General features: G+C 38.6%; 1 protein-coding gene across 1 annotated transcript in view; it reads right to left on the reverse strand.

Annotated features, from left to right (window-relative positions):
• Positions 1–21,317, reverse strand: part of LOC126484312 (general odorant-binding protein 70) — a 162,129-nt gene that overhangs the window by 14,899 nt on the left and 125,913 nt on the right. The window contains exons 5-6 of the mRNA XM_050107749.1: positions 18,687–18,831; positions 9,090–9,154 (exon numbers count right to left, since the gene is read on the reverse strand). Coding sequence (XP_049963706.1) covers positions 9,090–9,154; positions 18,687–18,831 — 210 coding nt within the window. The remainder of the gene's footprint in view (positions 1–9,089; positions 9,155–18,686; positions 18,832–21,317) is intronic.

Consider the following 21,317-nt stretch of genomic DNA (forward strand, 5'->3'; position numbering starts at 1 on the left):
AAACTTTATTTGCAAGAATTTAATTTTACGATTGTTCACATTCCCGGCACACAAAATGTTATAGCAGACGCACTATCGCGTTCTCTCGGCAACAATCAGCAAGACGTAGCAACCAACTTCTGCAAAACAAATTTCAGTGTCATGTACATTCAGCAAGTCGCATTTGAAAACTTTGTTTCATCGTCACTACAGGACATAGCGCAAGAGCAAAATAAGGACAATGTGTGGAAAGAAATTAAACACCTTTGGCAAGATAGGAAAAATGTTACGATTAGGAACCACTACACTGTACGCAATGACATTCTGTTTCGCCGCTCTCATCCTGACAGCAACAATTGGTTATTATGCATTCCTGACGAACTGGTTAACAAGTTAATTTGGTACACTCATTTAAGTTACGCACATTACGGAGCACGAAAATGTTTTCTTATACTGAGACAGAACTCTTATTTTACTAACATGGAGAAACGTATACGACGAGTTTTAGCGTGTTGTAAAATTTGCCAGAAAGCTAAATCAGACACCACTTCACATATTCCTCCATTATATCCCATTATACCTGTTAAATTAAGACACATGGCCGCAGTAGATATTTTTGGTCCGATTCCGAGAACTAACAGAGGTTTTTGCTACATCTTTGTCGCTGTTGAGCTCACTTCAAAATTTGTTACTTTCACTCCGTTACGTAAAGCTACTGCTAAAACTGTTTCGAAAGCATTTGTAAAACATTTTCTATTTCATGTAGGGCATGTGAAGAAAGTAATTTCTGACAATGGATCACAATTTCGTAGTAGCGTATGGACACGCATGTTACGAGCCAGAAACATTTCTCCGATCTATATATCCAAGTACCACGCTTCTTCGAACCCCTGTGAAAGATTAATGAAAGAAATTGGTAAACTGTGTAGAGTATACTGCCACAAAAGACATATTGATTGGGATACACACATACTCTCATTCCAAGACGTAATTAATTCCATTCCAAATGAATCCACTATGCTATCTCCGTCTATTATACTGAAAAACGTTGAACCACCAAACAAAATTAAAGAATTAGTAAACTTCCCTAAATGTCGTCGACTAAGACACCACGAAATAATTGACATTGCGCTGAACAACATCAAACGTGCCGCAGAGCGCCGGAGAAGACAGCAAAAACAGGTTTGTACACGCCGCGACTTTCACGTTGGACAGAAAATATTAGTACGTACACATTATTTATCCAGTAAATTAAAAGGTAAGTGCAGTAAATTTGAACTTCTATACGCAGGTCCATATCGGATTCGCAGCATCCCTCACCCCAATGTTGTACACGTCGAAAGTTTGAGAACTAGAAAATCGAAAGGCAACCACCATATCTCAAACATTAAACCGTTTATTGAATGAAGACACTTTATGATTCAACACACTATGATGTCATTTATTAATGCAATTATTTCACTTGACTAATTACTGATGATTATCGCATTTTTTCTTGGCAAGTGCCCGGCAAGGTAAGGTTAGCAGGTCGCTTTTCTTGTCGTTACACATCAGACCGTCCACATTTTCCACTTTTTTTGTGTATATGATTGTACTCCAGTTTTGTTTGTATGCACTGTGAAATAGTTAAGATATAACACACCTGTTGACTTTGACATTTTTTTTGCCTTATGACATCTCAACATCGTGACTGTTTTACATTTTTGCTGCTGCATTGTGATATTATCTGTACATTTTGCCTCTGAACACTGTCAATGTCTTTGACATATTACGTTTTCTGTCATGTTATGCTGTATGGTTAATCATGTTACCATAAACCAGTCATTATTTAATGGGTATATGATTTAAATGTAAGACATTAATCTCTGTTCATCAATTTCAGTAAGAAATGGTGCGTGTAAGAAATAAATTCAACAGAAATGGGAATTTTACCTACGGAATAAACGAAAGAAGATGCAATAACTTTATGAGGAAGAGTAAATGGATCAGGATTAACAAGCATTAACAAGAATATACTATACTCATCATAGAATAGCAGTCTTAACTAATTATTTCTTTCAGAATACAAGGTGATTGATGCAGGCTGTCAGACTGAACTACACATCTTAGTTTTAGTGATGAAATATGCTAGAGATAAGGAATAGTTGTATAATGAGTAATGAAGTGATTTTTTGCAGATGATAATGAATACTGATGAATAATGATGAAGGATATGGTATAATGAATAATGAAGTTTTTCTTTACAGGTGATGATAATAATGAAGTTATGATAATATGGATAATGAAGTGATTAATAATGAAGTTTTTTCTTTACAGATGAGGATAATGTTGGAGTTTTATATTTATGCTATGTAGTTATTTAAGTATTTGTTGCAGTTTGTTTTGACAGCAGGTGTTGTATTGCATAGTAGGATGACGGAAAGTTTTGGAAAGGACAGCTATGGAACACATTTTATACACATTTCACTACTTGTTAATTCGAAGTTCACTACTTTTCAGCATAGTGTGCGTTTCTTCTTTCAGGTCAATAATCCATTTTGTATTTTTTCCAGGAGATGCTTGTCATGATACTTACTAAAACTATTACTTATTATACCTGTTCTAGTACTTGCATTTTTATTTTTTTTTTACCCATTTGTGTTTACCATTTATAAATGTTATCACATATACTGCCTTGTTACATAACCTTGCTACAGCTGACTCATGACGAATGACGTTACCTATCCTCATTTGCAGCAATAGGTCAAAAGCAAAAAGTGTTATGCCTCAGCAATTAATTATCGATCCCAACGCAATGCATTGCTAACAAAAAAAATGTATTAACAGTCCCAAATAGTGACACCAGTTTGAGAAAATTCTGAATAATACTGATTAGCTCTGAATAGTATGTCACTTGAGAAATGACTTCTTAATGAGACAACAAAAATACACATATATATAAAATAATGCTTAGTAACTGGCTAGTAATTGCCACTGTTATTGTAATGAGACTACTTATAATCCCCATGATTATTAATGCTATGACTGTAATTAACTGATTTTTAATAATGACTTCGTAATGATCTGAATAATACTGAATGAGGAACAATGCTTTATACTATTCGATACCTGATGGCCACTGAGTGCCAATAATTAGTGTCACTTAATGAATTGTTATTAATTATGCCATTAATTAGCTCTTGTTTTCAATGTTCATACTTTGTAATTGGAAATGAATGTGACTGTTTAATAATGCTTTGTAATTAGAAGAAGGCTAATGATTCTTACTAGATTGGAATGACACATAATTAATTAACTATGCTATTGTTTCATAATGCTTTGTGATTAGGAAAAAGCTAATGATTATTACTATTGGAAGATAAATGATTAATTAATTATGCTATACTTTATAACTGGAAATGAATGCGATTGTTTCATAATGCTTTGTAATTAGAAGGCTAATGATTCTTACTATATTGAAATGACAAATGATTAATTAACTATGCTTTATAATTGGAAATGAATGTGACTGTTTAATAATGCTTTGTAATTAGGAGAAGGTTAATGATTAATACTATATTGGAATGACAAATGATTAATTAACTATGCTATACTTTGTAACTGGAAAAGAATGCGATTATTTAATAATGCTTTGTAACTAGGAAAAGAAGATTACTGATTCTATGTAAAACAATTAATGAACATTTTTCTGTAATACTACATACATGGTACAGAAATGTTCAATAACTGGGCTATGAATGCCGCAAACTACTACTGTAATTGACAATATTATGTGACTTAATGTCCTTCACCTTATGAGCTAACTACCCTGAATTACTGCAATGTCCATTTGTCCTGTTTATCCTAGTGATCATGGAGCACTATATTTGGTTTTGCACTAATTCTACGTTGATGTGCCGTGTAAGAGCGTGGTGTTGACACGACATGCTGTCCACCACCGTGAGCGATGAAGACGTTATTATGGTCCCACTGTTTGGTGTACCTAATGTACTGCCAAAATGAAAACATGAAACATTAATACGACAGTTCAGTGTCTTGGCTACACTGATAAATTCTGAGGGGAAAAGAACTTCAAGTTGTGTCACTTGGTGTTGTACTTCTGTGGAAAGATATGGACTTTCAGAACAGCTGTGTGCAATCTAAAGTGCTACAACCATGATGCAATCCTTCCCTTTCCTATCCTAATTCTTGTCACATAGTGAAAATCATTTTTGCTAACATTATTTATGTTCATGGCTATACATTTTTTCAATTCGCTAAACTCCAGTGCGAGTACACTTATGTCACTGGTCGACATGATTTTTTTTGCTATTATGTTTATTTATTGCCAAAATGCTAAAGACATTTTTTTTTGATTTGTTCTGAAGTACAGTATATGTGCACTTTTGTCTTTTATATTGTATATACATTTTTTATTTTCTGAACTACAGTGCATGAGCACTTCTGTTAGGTGTTAACATGTTTTCTACTGAACTTCAGTGCCTTTACTCTTTTCTCATTTTTCAATATGATTTCTACTATTCTGTATATTCAATACTTTAATGCGAATGCACTTCTGTCATTTGTTACTAATTGTACATACATTTCATCAATTACTGATATGTTCTCAACTGCAGTGCATGTGCACTCATGTCACTTGTCAACATAATATTATTTGCCAGTCTGTTTATTTGTTCTGAATATGCTAAAGAATTTTTTTCAGTGCCTGTGCACTTTGTTATCTGTCAAATAATTTGTATATACATTTTTCTGATTTGCTACTATGTTTTGTACTCACATTTTGTCTTTGTCTGATATATTTTGTATTTAGTGCATGTGCACAACATTTAAATATTCTGTAAGTTGTAGAATTTTATTAATTAAAGAAAAATTTTGCCGCGCTTGGCAAGTCCAAATGACTCACCATCGCTGCCAAATTTTTGCCCCCCCAGTGGAGGGTTATGAAACACGTATGTAACATAGCAGCGATGGCGAGGCATTTTAGCATCTGTGACCAGAGAGTATGCGCTTGACCGCGCGAGTGTTGCGAGCGGTTCTCAGTCTGTCAGTCAGTCGTTGCGAGTCTGTAGCTCTGTCTAGTTGAGGGCAGTACTCTGTCACTAGTCGTCGCGTGCTGTACGCTAGTAGTCGTCATGCAGAGCGGTCGGTCAGTGGTAGCAGTCCAGTGGGATTGCGTGATGTGGTCTGGCGACAACACTGGTCAAGATGCTGAATGAGGTATACTGTTAATTAAGATAATCATCGGATAATGTAAAGTTTAATTATTGTAACTAATTTTCAACAAGTGCGCCCAATAATAACCTTGATTTCAAAAGCAATTTTACATAAAATTTTCATTTAATTGAAGTAACTATTTCGTTCCACTTCCCCTAAACAAAAGTTTCAGTTTTCAATTAGATTAAAAAAAAAAAAAGGGAATATTATTATTTGCAATGCAGTTCCTCCAAACGGTGCGCAACAACAAGAGCAGAAATTTGACTAGATGTAATGAGGTAAGAATTTAATTTTGATTTTTTGCACAGGGCCAAAGACCGATATTTCGGTTTAATTGAATCATTATTATCACTGAGATTTTCTTATCACTGAATGGACTTTAATTTTTTATGAAGAACTTATACTTGAGTCAGATTGCGATTCTCATTATTATTGTCATTAAATTTAATTGCCAGGGAGGTTACGTTTGGCTCCTATTCATTTATTATTTCTGTCTTTAAAATTTCAGTGGAGAGGTTACACTTAGCGCAATGTCCATTGGCATTCCATAAATAATATTACTGTCATCTAAAATTTTTGTGGGGAGGTTACAAGGGACAGCAAGGGACTTGGAAGAGCAGTTGAAGGGAATAGACAGTGTCTTGAAACGAGGATATAAGATGAACATCAACAAAAGCAAAACGAGGATAATAGAATGTAGTCGAATTAAGTCGGGTGATGCTGAGGTAATTAAATTAGGAAATGAGACAATTAAAGTAGTAAAGGAGTTTTGCCATTTGGGAAGCAAAATAACTGATGATGGTCGAAGTAGAGAGGATATAAAATGTAGACTGGCAATCTCAAGGAAAGCGTTTCTGAAGAAGAGAAATTTGTTTACATCGAGCATAGATTTAAGTGTAAGGAAGTCGTTTCTGAAAGTATGTGTATGGAGTGTAGCCATGTATGGAAGTGAAACATGGACGATAAATAGTTCGGACAAGAAGAAAATAGAAGCATTCGAAATGTGGTCCTACAGAAGAATGCTGAAGATTAGATGGGTAGATCACATAACTAATGAAGAGGTATTGAATATAATTGGGGAGAAGAGGAGTTTGAGGTACAACTTGACAGGAAGGAGGGACCGGTTAGTAGGACATGTTCTGAGGCATGAGGGGATCACAAATTTAGCATTGGAGGGCAGCGTGGCGGTTAAAAACCGTAGAGGGAGACGAAGACATGAATACACTAAGTGGATTCAGAAGGATGTAGGTTGTAGTAAGTACTGGGAAATGAAGCAGCTTGCACAGGAAAGACTAGCATGGAGAGCTGCATTAAACCAGTCTCAGGACTGAAGACAACAACAACAACAAAGTCATTAGATGATCAAAACGAATTGCAAATTAATTTGAAACAGATATCTGTGTGCTGCGAAAAATGGTAATTGACTCTGAGTAAAGAAAAGTGAGAAGTTATTCACATGAGTACTAAAGGAAATCCGCTAAATTTCGACTATGCGATAAGTCATACAAATCTGAAGGCTGTAAATTCAACTAAATACTTAGGGATTACAATTACAAAAAACCTAAATTGTAACGATCACATAGATAATGATGTGGGTAGAGCAAACCAAATACTGCTTTTAATTGGCAGAACACTTTGAAGGTGCAACAGATCTAATAAAGAGACTGCTTACACCACGCTTGTCCTTCCTGTTCTGGAGTATTGCTGTGCAGTGTGGGATCCGATTAGTTGGGACTGACGAATGATATTGAAAAAGTTCAAGGAATGGGCAGCTCGTTTTGTATTATCGTGAAATAGAGGAAATAGTGCAGCAGACATGATACGTGAATTGGAGTGGCAATCATTAAAACAAGACGTTTATCGTTGCGACGGGATGTTCGCATGAAATTTCAATCACCAGTTTTCTCCTCCGATTGCGAAAACATTCTGTTGGCACCCACCTGCGTAGGGAGAAATGATCATCACGATAAAATAAGGGAAATCAGGGATCGCACAGAAGAATGTAAGTGCTCGTTTTTCCCTCGCGCCGTTAGAGAGTGGAACGGTAAGAGATAGCTTGAAGGTGGTTCATTGAATCCTCTGTCAGGCACTTAATTGTGAATAGCTGAGTAATCACGTTGATGGAAATGTAGACTTTATGGCTTATGCTATAAGATAGGGTTAAGGAAAGGCAAACCTACAATGATAGCATTTGTAGACCTAGGAAAAGCTTTTGGTTGTGTGCACAGGAATAAATCTCTTGAAATTTAAGGAGGTAGCAGGGATGTAATACAGTGATCGAAAGATTGTTTACATCTTGTACAGAAACCAGACTTCATTTATAAGAGTTCAAAGAACGTAAAAAGAAGCCACAGTTGAGAAGAAAGTGAGATTTTTAGCCGATCCACCAAGTTATTCAGTCTATGACACAGGAATCTGTGAAGGAAACCAAGCAGACATTGGAAATTGAATTAAAGTTCATGGAAAAGAGAAAAATATTATTGCAGCTTGAAGATGAATCTGTAATTCTGTTAGAGGCAACTAGGGACGTGGGAGAGCAGATGAACGGAACGGGTTTTGTCTTGAAAGAACATTGTAAGATTAACATCAAAGAAATAAAGAAACGGTTAATGGGATTTAGTTAGCTAAATATAATCAGGCTATGCCGAAAGTATGAGATTGGAGAATGAGACACTAATAGGAGTAGACGAGTTTTTTATTATTTGTGCAGCAAAATAACTAATAATGGACGAAGAAGGGAAGACGTAAACTAGAAACTGGAAATAGCAAGAAAAGCATTTCTGAAAAAGAGGAATCTCTTAATATCTAATAGAAATTTAAGTGGTAGGTAGTTTTTTTTTGGTGTATGTCAAGAACTGACATATGACGCTACAGGAGAGCGCTGTAGAATAGGTTGGCAGATCGAATATCAAATTAGGTATGTATTCCTTTTCGCCTGCTTCATTTTCTGTATTTATATATTTTCGCCTTTCTTCAGTTGAAGTCAATATCTCCGGAGTTCACCATGGATTACTACTAGGCCTTTTCTTTTTATCCTCATGATCCTCTGTCGCTTTCCCTATTGCATCTCTCAAAGCTATCCATTCATCTTGTCTTGTATTCCTTTCCTCTGTTTCAATCTGACTTTGCCTCCTGTTGCGTCTGAAACTCAGTTTGTATCTCCTTAGGCTCATCTACATCCTGTCTCCTTAATTTCCTACCCTTTTTCAGTTTCAGTACAGTACTACTTTTACACTGACTTTCTCGTCTCATGTGACATGTAGTGGTCACCTCCACATTAGACAGTAATTCTGGTTACCTATGATCAGATAGTTACCTCTCGACGAGGATCTAAGGTTAACCTAATAGTAACTTCAGTACAGTACTTCTTTCAAACTGGCTTGTTCGCCTCACGTGATGTGTTGTGATCAACTCCACATTAGATAGTGATTCCGGATATCTTTTACCATATAGTTTACCTCTCAACGAGAAACTAAGGTTAATCTAATAGCAACTTCGGTACACTACTCCTTTCACACTGGTTTGTTCGCCTCACGTAACATGTAGAGGTCATCTCCACATTAGATAGTGATACCGGGTACCTTTGATCAGATAGTTTACCTCTCAACGAGGAACTGAGATTAGTCTAACAGCAACTTCAGTAAAACACTATATTTTTGCCGTCCCCGTATCCTACGCCATTCATGCATAACTGCTTCACATCTCAACCCATATATCATTTGACGAGAAAGGCATAACTATTTGCTGTTACGTCACCAACACGGGTATATTCCATATTCTTTCTACGACCAAGAGCGATATAGGAAAGCTTATCAATTTGATACAGTTAGAGCATCGGCCAAAACCAGTTCGTCCAACATAAGACCTTCGTTTCAACTTCTCTGAATCATACGTACCTCGGTGATCTGGTCGCTGACGCACTCGAACATGAAGAATCCCAGTTCGCACTCATGACGTGGTCCTGCAGATGAAAGAATGAGACATGTCAAAAAGTAAATGTTCGTACTCTCTCGTCATTAACTGGATTGCTTGAAGCTAACAGAATAATTTCATTAAAAACATCACTTCAGAAGTTGCAGCTGTGAACTTTAGGATTACAAACGTTTTCACACAGTTTTTAACTAAGGAAGGCCACATCAGAGGAAACTTCTAAAATAAAAGTCATGTGTGTTCCGGAGCTTTTCAGGTTTATTTTTAGGCTAATAAAATTCTCGCAGGGTGTGCTGGTGGGCAGCTGTCTGGATCAGCGAACGATGGGAAAAGCTTTCGTTTTAAAAACACAGGAGAGATAGGGGCATCTGTCGAAATTTAACCACTCTACGTGAAAGATTCAGTTTGCAGAACTCCTCATGGAAAGCAGATTACTGTCTGATATTACAAAATCAACAGTCGGTCGATTCTGTCACCTGCCTTAGCAGCAAGCAGTTGCCTTAACATGATTGTAGATCCCAGCATGGTAAGCGGTTCACGTTTCTTGGCCTCACCTTTGCAAGTCTTCTAAATAAATACACTTTTGCACGGAATACCTTCACCGTCTACAGCAATTCAAAATTTCCTTAAAGCCTTAACGGAAATTTTCAACTGCGTAACGAAACAGCGGAAAGCATGACAAATTGTTAAGATTCGGTATACCATTTCAAAGCGTGTCTTAGACATTGTACAACCGGTCTGTAATAGGCTACTCACGTTTTCTTCCAATAAAATCTCTGACGATTCTTCCACTAATTCGTATCTCATTTAGAACTACGTTTTTAATAACCTCGACGTCAGTTATATTACATAATTTGTGTTGCTCCACTTCCAGGGTGAATATAAGTGGACCAAAGACCTCTCGTAAAAAGGACCACAATATCATATTGCGTTGCTTGGTTTTGTGAAGTACACATCTTCACGTTTTTGAACATTCAAAGCTAGTTAACAATCACGATATCACTTCGAAATGTTTCCAGTTTATAAGTGAAAATTTTTACAAATATTTTCAGACATTACTTGACTATATAGAATTAAATCATCCGCAGGAAATCTGAGGCTACTATTAACATTGCCATTGATGTACAACAAGAACAGCATGGGTCCAGCACACATCTCTGGTCACATCTGAAGTTACTTATACATGAATCTCTCTCCAAGAAAGCATGCTGCGAGATATCTTCAGCCCAGTCTCAAATTTTATTCGTTACCCTCACGACTGTTCTCTCGTTAGTAAGTGTTAGTGTAGTACTCAGTGAAAACCTTTTAGGAATTCAAGATCTGCCTTGATTTATAGCTTTCAGAATGCCACGTGAAGAAATCGCGTCACTAAAGTTTCTCAGATTGTGCTGTCTTTCGCGAAGCATGCCATACTGTTCTAGCTGCTTCTTTACTTTTAAGTTCAGACTGAACAACAGATGGATCGAGAGATATAGGATAGTATGTTTGTGAATCAGTTGCGCATCTGTTCTTGCAAACGAGTATCACCAGTGTTTGTTCTGAATTACGGGGCAAAGTTCATTGTTCGAAATATCTACAGCATACGGAGCTCAAGTGGACATAGTCACAAAGGAACATGTTTTAAAAAAAAAGAAAAAAAAAGAACTGTACTACAATGGACAACCTTGAGGTACACGTTCTGAAGAAACTAGTGGAGATAAAGACCTGAAACTCTTACAGCGTACAGATGAAACATCATCCGCAAATCACATAAATATTTGTTACTGTATTTTATACGCTTTATGAGTAATGATTTTTTGTTCTAAAAGAGAAAAAATTATAACTTCTATACATACCTTGGAGATGTAAATTTGTTGTTGTTGTCATTACAGGTCCCATGTTTTATCTGATTAGTAGTTTTATTAAGAAGAGATTCTGAAAGTCTGATGTCTTCATCAATATTAGTTTTGAGGAAAGTGTACCAGGAGATCAAAAAATGTAGTTTTGAGAAAACTGTATTAAAGTTTTAAATGCAAGAAACTAATGTACATTACCATATACAGACGCTACTGAAACATTCGAGGAGTACACTGTGACTCAACTTATACCTTTTTACTTTCTTTTCTTCTTTTCTTTGGTCTTATGTCTATACTGGCATCCTTGGTACCAATTTCTTGCAGAAGTTTCAGTGCAACGGATAAGGCCCATGCCGAAGCTTTTTAGTTCTTTTTCGGTATTGATGCCACCCTGTGTTCCCAAGAGTCTTAACACATCAGCCTTCTCTGACACGCCAGCATCAAAGCACATCACTGTATCATAAACACCAAAGTTTAATGTTTCTTTTCTAACAAAAACACTTTTTGGTACCCTTGTCCAAATGACAGAATTCAAACTTTCACTCGGGTTCTGAGGTTACCATGGAGACAGTTTTCTGAGAGATCTTGTTAACTAATGTCTCTGAAAATGGGCTTCACAGAAAGCTGGATATTTTCGGAATTGAATGTTTGTACTTATAACTGGAGGCTGTAGCAGTGTTGTTGAATTTGCACCAGCTGCCAGGTCCCTGTTGGCAAAATTCGTGTTGTGGTTTCTCATCCTTTGGAATTTTGTGAAAGAATATGGCCCTAACAGATCTTCTCATTGCTTTTATATTGCTGCAGTTATTCCTAATTCTCATACCATAATAATTCTGGTTCCTGTCTATTTAACCCTTTGTCAGGGCAACTTTACCACTTGGCTTCATAAGTCGTGATCCCATTCTTTTCTGTACATGCACATTATACTCAGGTTAATTAATTTTCACTGTTGGCCCGTAAGTTTTACTTACTACCATTTTCTGATTAAGCCTTACGTCCCCTCCCCCAGATAATCTGCATACAGGACACGTCTTGACTGCATAGACCTATCGAAGATGTTTACAACACAGCCTCCACTAGAACCATCATAGTCTCTTTTGCACACCTGTTGTGCAGTGGTATTTTTCCTACAGATGTCACAGATTATTTCAGTAACCAGAACCTTTCTGGTATCAAAAGCAGTGGCTGACAAAATGCCACTTAGGGATTTACGCCCACGGAATAATAGAGAACTGTGAAGGTGATTCTGTGAACCCTCTGCCAGGCACTTAATTGTGATTTGCAGAGTATCCACGTAGATGTAGATGTTTTTGCCAACTGCCATCAAAACCCGCACTAATATGCCTTGGATCAGATTTCATATCATTCAAGTTAAGCACTTCTTTTGCTGCTTTCAACGTTGTAGATTCACTCACATCATGTATAAGTGCACCAATGGTCTTGTTCCAAACATCAAACTTTTGGGACGTGGGGGAATGTTCATCAGTGCACAAAGAACTGCACCTGAACTTCATCCTTTCCCAACAGGTCTAAGTGCATACGCTAATCTTACATTGTTTTCATACAGTCTGCTTCTGGCTACGTGAGAAGAGATTGTATTGGCAGTAAATTTACATCTCAAACATTTTAAAACTAAATTATAAACAATCCCCTTGGTTTCCTCCACATCTTCGTGCAAAGTTACGTTTCCTCCACAGTTTTCACAACTGTGTTTTTCCATATGGTTATTTAATGACCTCATGGAAATCAGAATGTTTGTGTCAGCAGTAGCAGAAACGCTATTCACACCATGTATTTCGCTGTCACCTGTTTGAGTGGGACTTGGAAAACCGTCGTCACCTCTCTGTTCATAACTAGCAGTTTAGTGGTTTATTTTTACATATTTATTTTCAAGAAACTAGGGCTTATATCCAAACTTCCGTATTCTAATGCGTTACATCATTACTTATTTTACATTTCTATCGTCAAAACGTATTAAAGAACAAAGATGAAAAGCAGACAAACTCAGTATATAATGCATACATGCCGGCAAACATCAAAACAACATCTCTCTCTTGCAGTGCAATTAAGTATAACTGTGGACGACAAATGTTTGCTGTACTATAACCAATGCTCAGCAAAACAGATCAAAAATGGGCGCGGGTCTGGTTACCACACAAACGAAAAAAGTTATAACTCCGAAGCGAATTGTCAAATAAGCGTGAAACAAACGTCGTTTTGTAGTAAAATAATTGGTGCACTGAACAAGACTAAAAAGATGGATTTTTTTTAGTCTGTTTGCGACTAATTCCTCTTAAAGGAGAGGCCAACTCAGCCACAAATTTTCGCGGTTCCATCGGCCCGAGGAGCTTCGAATCTCTGTGCAGTTTGTGTTACTACTATTTCGTTCAGTATGGTAACCTGTCTGTACGAAGCAAGAGAAGCCCTATCAGACTTTCGCTTATCCGCGTAAAGTAAAATAATTTTGACTCTCACAGATTCGCATCCCACACGCGTATAAACTACTTTAAGTCTAAGATCTAATGGGATTGAGTCGCTTTTGTTTGGAAACAATGAAGATGCTACATAAATTTTGATAACGTGATTTTCAAAGGAAAAAAATAATTCTGATAACACCGGTGAGCTCTATTGCACTTGTGTCTTTAGAAATAGTAAATAATACAGAATGCTGTTGCACTCATGAGAAAATAAAAACGAAGTGCCAAACAAATAAGGAAAATTAGATTTGGGAGAAAGCAAGAGAAGTGGATCTTGAAGCTACTGTGAGGCAGGATGAAGGTAGCTGTAATTGTCTTTCGTCGTGGTTTCGTTTATTCCATTTAGTTACTTAAATCCCCCATGGTTCGTCATTAACGTCATAACAGTTAAGCATTTGACAGCTACTGATGTCAGTCCTGCTCGACATTTCTCTTACATTACAACCTTCTGCTGTATACATCCATATAACTCCTTCATCTCACCACTCCATCTATCAATAAGTTATCGACTCCGACTTTTGTTATTTCTTGATGTCCACGAAAGAGCTTCCAGCAACTCCCCTGGCTACCATTCTGCTCCCATTCCCTCCCATTCCTTTTCAGATATTCAGACGCTTACTTTCAGATGCTCGCTTTGGAAAATTCTGCTGAATTTACCAACAGCAATTAGGCCCCAGGTAGTCGGTGTGACATACAGCATGTCCCAGAACGAAAGCTCAGTATGCATGGATATGACAGAAACGACCATTCGAAGCAAAAAATTGCAGTAAACATGGCCTCTAAAGGATATGCCTCAAGAGCTATAAGCATTGGTAAAGTGGAAGAGATGTGTTTCACAGTAGCGAAGCGCCCACAGCTCTTACGGCATTGACTTTAGGGCCCATGATCACTTGTCACTTTTTTTCTTGTTTTGGCCTATAGTACAAGCTCTCGAAACATTCAAAGCAAAGAGCTTTGAGTAAAAGGGTTTGTTTCACATTATCGAAGATTAAGTGCTTATTGCTCTTAAAGTATGGATTTTAGAGTACATCTTTCCGCAGACCTTTTTGCTTCGAATCTTCGTTCCTGTCTTATCCCTGGATATGGCTATTTCTTCTGGGAGACCCTTTATAACAACGACACGCAAAGAGTCAGTTTTTGTGATGTTTAACATAATTCCTTTATAAGGAGGCACGCTGACCATCCGGAAGTAATTTATATAAAATAAAATGAACCACGTGATAACACTGTGTCCATTGCCTTCTGGTCCACGCTTCTCCTTCCCTGAGACAGAGAATCTGCAATACGAACAACTCAGCGCAGTTTTAACGAGGTCGCCACGCAGTTTATGCTGTTATGATATACTCTCTAAAACTAAAATGGAACTTTGCTTATTGTAAGAATATAGAAACTAATGGCGAAATACACCGCTTTACTCAAAAAATTCGTATAGGGAGCCACTCGTAAAGCGTAACGCAGATCCCACTAATGTGCGAGACAAGTGGGCGAACCAGACCCGGATCGAATGTGTGTGTGTCATATTAACGACCATAACCCGATACACCAGCAGGGATGAGTGAGGGTTTTAGGCGGTTCCCCAATCTCGTTTAGGCAAACACTGGGCTCGTCCACAAATTCCGCTTCAGAATCAGGGAATGAAAACCTGCTACAAAGATAAATAATAAGATAAAGTTTTCCAAATCTGCGAGAAAACGGACCCCACACTAAAGGGGATGAAACCTAGCAAAAAGAAAGATACAGGAAAGTTCGTGTAAGCATGTAAATTTGACAAATTAGTTTAGTCAACACTTTAATATATTCGTTATAACCACTGCAAATTAAATGATGAAAGAAAGTAATCACAAACTGAGAAGCGCCGACAATTATTAGAAAGTATTTTTAATTGCTGGCGAGTCACTTTGTAGTAGATATAGAAGAGATAAGCGGCATTTTTATTTAAATAAGTGATACCAAATTTCAGTTTGGTATGTTGGATGTTTGAAGAAACATAAAGTAATAATTTCTCCGTCTAATGGCAGCACCTTAGACCTTCGGCCTCAACTATTTGTGCGATGTCTTCCAATCTTTGTCGTCCCTTCGATGTCCTACCATGTGTCTTATCATGGTGTTCCTTCTTCTCGTCAATGTTTGCCTTAAAGTTCTTCGGTGTCACGTCTGAGGAAAATCACCTCATTTGATATGTTACCAGTACATCTCACCATTAGCGTCCTTCTTTAACGACACTTCTCAAACCCTACAGTCAGTTCTTTTCCAATTTTTGAACAGATCATGATTCACTTCCACACAACTATGTGTGCTTTAAACGACTCTGAAACTTTTCTTCAGATTAACGTTTATGTTTCATTCAGGAAGAGTTCTCTTAAGAACGGAAGTCCACTTTGTTTTTTCTGTTGTTCTCCTTATAACCTCCTTGCACAGTCCATTACGCTTAATTTGGCTTCCAAAGTGGGGTATTATTCTTCGTATAGTTCGTACCCCCCCCCCCCCCCCACCTATTTTAACTTTATTTTGCCTGAATACTGACCTGCTAAGATCACTTAACAACTTCAGTTCTTTTCATGAAGAGTTCATTACAAATCTCTCACAGTTGCAGTACTTGTATTTCAGCGACTAGTCTCGAAACTGCTGGTTCAATCTCAAGCTGACCTACTGCCGTTGCACTGAAAGTGTCTAATCTTAATGACAACCATCTGAATTTGGCAAAGACAGATACTCCACCGCGCGCAGTGGCTGCGCTGTTTGAGGTGCTGTGTCACGAATTGCGCGACCCCTCCCGCCGGGGGTTCGAGTCCTACCTCGGGCACGGGTGTGTGTGTTGTTCTCAGCATAGGTTAGTTTAAGTAGTGTGTAAGTCTAGCGACCGATGACCTCAGCATTTAGGTCCCTTAGGAATTCACACACATTTGAACATATTCGAACAGATGCTCACTATACAAATCAGAATCAAACAGTTCCATTCTGACTTGAAATGTGAGCATATGTGTGTTGTGACATTATCTGCCGTCACTGTGTGATACATGTATTCACCACTTTTAGATGGTTGTCATTAAGATCAGGCAGTTTCAGTGCAGCCTCAATACGTCAGGCTGCAGACCGAACCAGCCGGTTTGAAATTAGTCGCCAAAATATACATAGGTACTGCACCTATGATAGAATTAAAATATACCCTACATGAAACAAAAGGATTACTAGTCATACCTCAACAAAACGTTAAAAATCCATAATCAGTTTTTTTGTTTCTCCTTTTTCTTGCAGTATCCCTTCATCTTCTTCCCATGTAGGCTTTTGCTTTTTTCTGTACGTGTTGTTAAAAGCTACATATATTTTCTGCCATGAAAGCGTTATAAATTTACTATTTTATTCTTAGAAAGGCTTCCTCGTGTTAATTCCGAGTCTCTAATGTTCTTTATTTGTAGTTATTCATATTTCTGTAGTAGATGCTATTCTATATTTCTTTTTCTACTAACACAGAAATATTTTGCCTCGTTCGCCCGTTATCATTTGTTGGTAAGAGGTGACCAATGAAGATCAATCTTCGCTTTGCCATTATCTATGACATTTTCCCTGTATTTTCGTAGATCTCCTAGTTATTTCTAATTTTGAAACCATCTGCGGTTTACTTGTGCCAGTTATTCTTCTAATAATGTTTCATTCAGCTATCTGTTTTCTGTCCATTTCATAGCTTATCGTTAAGCATTCAGATCCGTATAAACCATCTGGTGTTACCACTGTGCTGTAGTGTTTTAATTCTTTTTTTAGTATGCATTTCGTCGTCTAGATTTTTTTTGTCATTTTATTAAAACTCACATCTACTGTTCATTCTTCTAATACAATAAAATTGAAATAAATGAGACCTCAGTCGCTGTTTTTTAGACTTTTTGATCAGGTTTCAACACTTTTGAGAGTGCATTCATCAGAATGTAGACATTTATAGTGGTCTATAACATAATTACAAATTTGTGGGAAGAAAAAAATGTTTATATAAAAAATTCTAAGTACTGACGATACAAGACAGAGACAGTACTTACATGTCACGTATCAAACAAATAACTCGCCAGAAGGGCTTGAGTCACAAAATAATTAAAAAGGAATGTGTGAAGGCGAGCCTGTAAGGGCTGTTCATACCTCTACAGCCACAGAGGGCTCATTTGTTTCAATTTTAATTTACAAACGGACACTGAACCAAGCAGCCATGTTCAAAACTTTGGTCCTCTAATACATTCTGCGGCATTGTTTCTCCAACATATTTAAATGTCCGAACTCGGTCTGTTTTACCTGTTGTGTTACTAGGTACATTAATGCAATGTTTATATTTTTCATGAAATCTGCTTTTTGAATTGAAATTCTGTTTTCATTTCTATGTGCTGTTATTTTCAGGAGATTTGTTTGAGTAACTGCATCTGTAAGAGCTTGTGAAAGTATTACAAAATGGCATATAAAAGACAGACAGTGCGTTTTAATTTCACTCGATATTCTTTTTGCAAGTAGTGGTGATAAGCCCTCCCATTCTCTAACTCAGTTTAATTTCAAGTGGCTGAAATACTTCTCCCGCCAACTATCGCCAGCCTCACTTGTGCTGCTCCTCGTTACTTTCGCCTTTGTGTGGTTTACGCTCAATCCATATTCTATGCTCATTACGCCATTCATTCCACTGTCCTGGTCCTGCAGTTTTTCATTACTTTCACTGAGTATAGCCATACCATTAGCGAATCTGTACCCAGACAGGTATTCTGTAGGACGACGGCTGAAACCTACTTCTGACCATCCAAATTTAGGATTGCCGTGATTTTCCTAAACTGCTCCAGGCAAACGCCGGGATTGTTCCTTTGAAAGTACGCGACTTATATCCTGCCCCATCGTTGACAAGATCCGAGCTTGTGCCCCGTTTCTGGTGACCTCGATGTCGATGGGAGGACCTTAAGCCGAATCTTCCTTCCTTCAGCGAATCTAATCGTTTTGGATATTTTTTACATGAAATTTAATCCTGTTCCTGAACCTGTCTTTTACTTCCGACATTCCCCCCTACTATTCAGTCTGCATAAAGACTGCATACCCGTGTTATACAGCTTTCTAATAGGAGAGTTGGCTTGACTATTGTAAATTTTGGAAGTTGTATTTGGAGGCAGAGGGGAGGGTGGTCTGAGAGAGACGGGGAGAGAGAGAGAGAGAGAGAGCGAGAGGGGGCGGGAGGGAGGGAGGGGGGGAGGCAGAGAGGGAGGGAGAGAGGAAGGCAGGGAGACGGCAGACTTACCGCCATTGTCGGGCAGCAGCGACCTGCTGGCGGCCGAGCACCGCCTCACCGCGTCCGCCGTGGCGTTGAGGTACCGCGCGTCGTTGGCGCCGTCAGAGAACAGCCGCATCGCCCCCAGCTCCGCCAGCGCCAGCTTGCTGCCCGTCTGCAAACAACAACAACTGCAGTAACAACAGGTAGTCTCGCCACCGCGTCGTACTGTCCAGCACACAGTGCCGCAACAACAGGAAAACGTTTCGGAACAACCTGTGGTGTCACCGCCAGACACCACACTTGATAGGTGGTAGACTTTAAATCGGCCGCGGTCCGTTAGTATATGTCGGACCCGCGTGTCGCCACTATCAGTGATTGCAGACCGAGCGCCGCCACACGACAGGTCTAGAGAGACTTCCTAGCACTCGCCCCAGTTGTACAGCCGACTTTGCTAGCGATGGTTCACTGACAAAATATGCTCTCATTTGCCGAGACGATAGTTAGCATAGCCTTCAGCTACGTCATCTGCTACGACCTAGCAAGGCGCCATTACCAGTTACTATTGATGCTGTAAAACATGTACCGTCAAGAGCGATGTTCACCATTTATGGATTAAAGTTAAGTATTCCACAGCTACGTCCTTTTTTGCTAGTCTCATTTCCTTGACCTGTTCTAGACCTCACGCCAGCCTGCGTGAGCTAAAACGCGTGCCTTTCGGCTTCCTCTCATAGTAGGTTGGCTCTCTTGCCAATCCACAACACAACCAACTCCAGAAATACGCATCATCTGACCAAAAGTATCCCGACTGAGGACATTAGTGTGCGATGTATCCATCCTTCGCTTTATGACGGCTTGAAATCTGCTAGGGTGAGGTGTCTCAGTGTCTGTACCAACCGCAGCCCACGCTTCCTCACGAGTCGAAACTAGACAAGGTGGTGACAGTGGAAGCTGGGGTCTGGAGTGAGATCTACGCTGTAGCTCATCCCAAAGGTGTTCCACTGAGTTCGTGTCTAGACTCTGGGCAAGCCAGTCCATTCCAGGAATGTTATTGTCAACAAACCTTTCCCTCAAATGTGATCCTTTACGACAGGGTGCATTGTCACACTGATACAAACAATTATCATATGCGAAACTTTACAGTACACAACCATGTAAATTGTGTTCATATACTTCGTATACAAGGCCCCTGAAGTAGACAACATTCCATTAGAACTACTGACAGCCTTGGGAGAGCCAGTCCTGACAAAACTCTACTATCTGGTGTGCAAGATGTGAGAGACGCTCGGACTTCAAGAAGAATATAATAATTCCAATCCCAAAGAAAACACGTGTTGACAGACACTAAAATTACCAAGTTATCAGATTAATAAGTCACAGCTACAAAATACTAACGCGAATTCTTTACAGCCGAATGGAAAAACTGGTAGAAGCTGACCTCGGGGAAGATCAGTTTGGAGTCCGTAGAAATATTGGAACACGTGAGGCAATACTGACCCTGCAACTTACATTAGAAGAAAGATTAAGGAAAGGCAAACCTACGTTTCTAGCATTTGTGGACTTAGAGAAAGCTTTTGACAATGTTGACTGGAGTACTCTCTTTCAAATTCTAAAGGTGGCAGGGGTAAAATATGGGGAGCGAAAGGCTATTTACAATTTGTACAGAAACCAAATGGCAGTTATAAAAGTCGATGGACATTAAAGGGAAGCAGTGTTGGGAAGGGAGTGAGACACGGTTGTAGCCTCTCCCCGAAGTTATTCAATTTTTATGTTGATCAAGCAGAAAAGGAAACCAAAGAAAAATTCGGAGTAGGTATTAAAATCCGTAGAGAAAAAATAATAACTTTGAGGTTCGCAGATGACATTATAATTCTGTCAGAGACAGCAAAGGACCTGGAAGAGCAGCTGAACGGAATGGATTGTGTCTTGAAAGGATGATATAAGATGAACATCAACAAAAGCTAAACGAGGATAATGGAATGTAGTCGAATTAAGTCGCGTGATGCTGAGGGAATTATATTAGGAAATGAGACACTTAAAGTAGTAAAGGAGTTTTGCTATTTGGGGAGAAAAATAAGTGATGATAGTCGAAATAGAGAGGACATAAGATATAGACTGGCAATGGCACGGAAAGAGTTTCTGAAGAAGAGAAATTTGTTAACATCGAGTATAGATATAAGTGTCAGGTTGCAGTAGGTACTGGGAGATGAAGAAGCTTGCACATGATAGAGTAGCATGGAGAGCTGCATCAAACCAGTCTCAGGACTGAAGATCACAACAACAACATATTTCCGTCCCTAGCGTTTTCCTGAGCACAATAAAGGGATCACAACCTAATACGGAAAACGCCGCCATACCGTAGCACCACCCGCTCTGTACTACATCGTTGCCTCTACACTTGATGTCAGGTCATATTCACCACACACTTGCCAATCCGAAGCACTTCCATCAGACTGACACATGGAATGGCGTGATTCATCACTCCAGATAACTCGTTTCCAGTCCGGTAGTGTCACACTTTACTCCACCTCGAGCATCGCTTACCACTGACTACACAGATGTATTGGTTCTGAAGAGCTCCTCTATCGTTGTATCCATTTTTTTAACTCTTTGCACATAATCTTTGTGCTACCTAGACTGCTAGAAGTGCTCTAAAAAGCA

This window comes from Schistocerca serialis, chromosome 6 (genome assembly GCF_023864345.2).
Source record: "Schistocerca serialis cubense isolate TAMUIC-IGC-003099 chromosome 6, iqSchSeri2.2, whole genome shotgun sequence".
Classification (NCBI taxonomy): Eukaryota; Metazoa; Arthropoda; class Insecta; order Orthoptera; family Acrididae; genus Schistocerca; species Schistocerca serialis.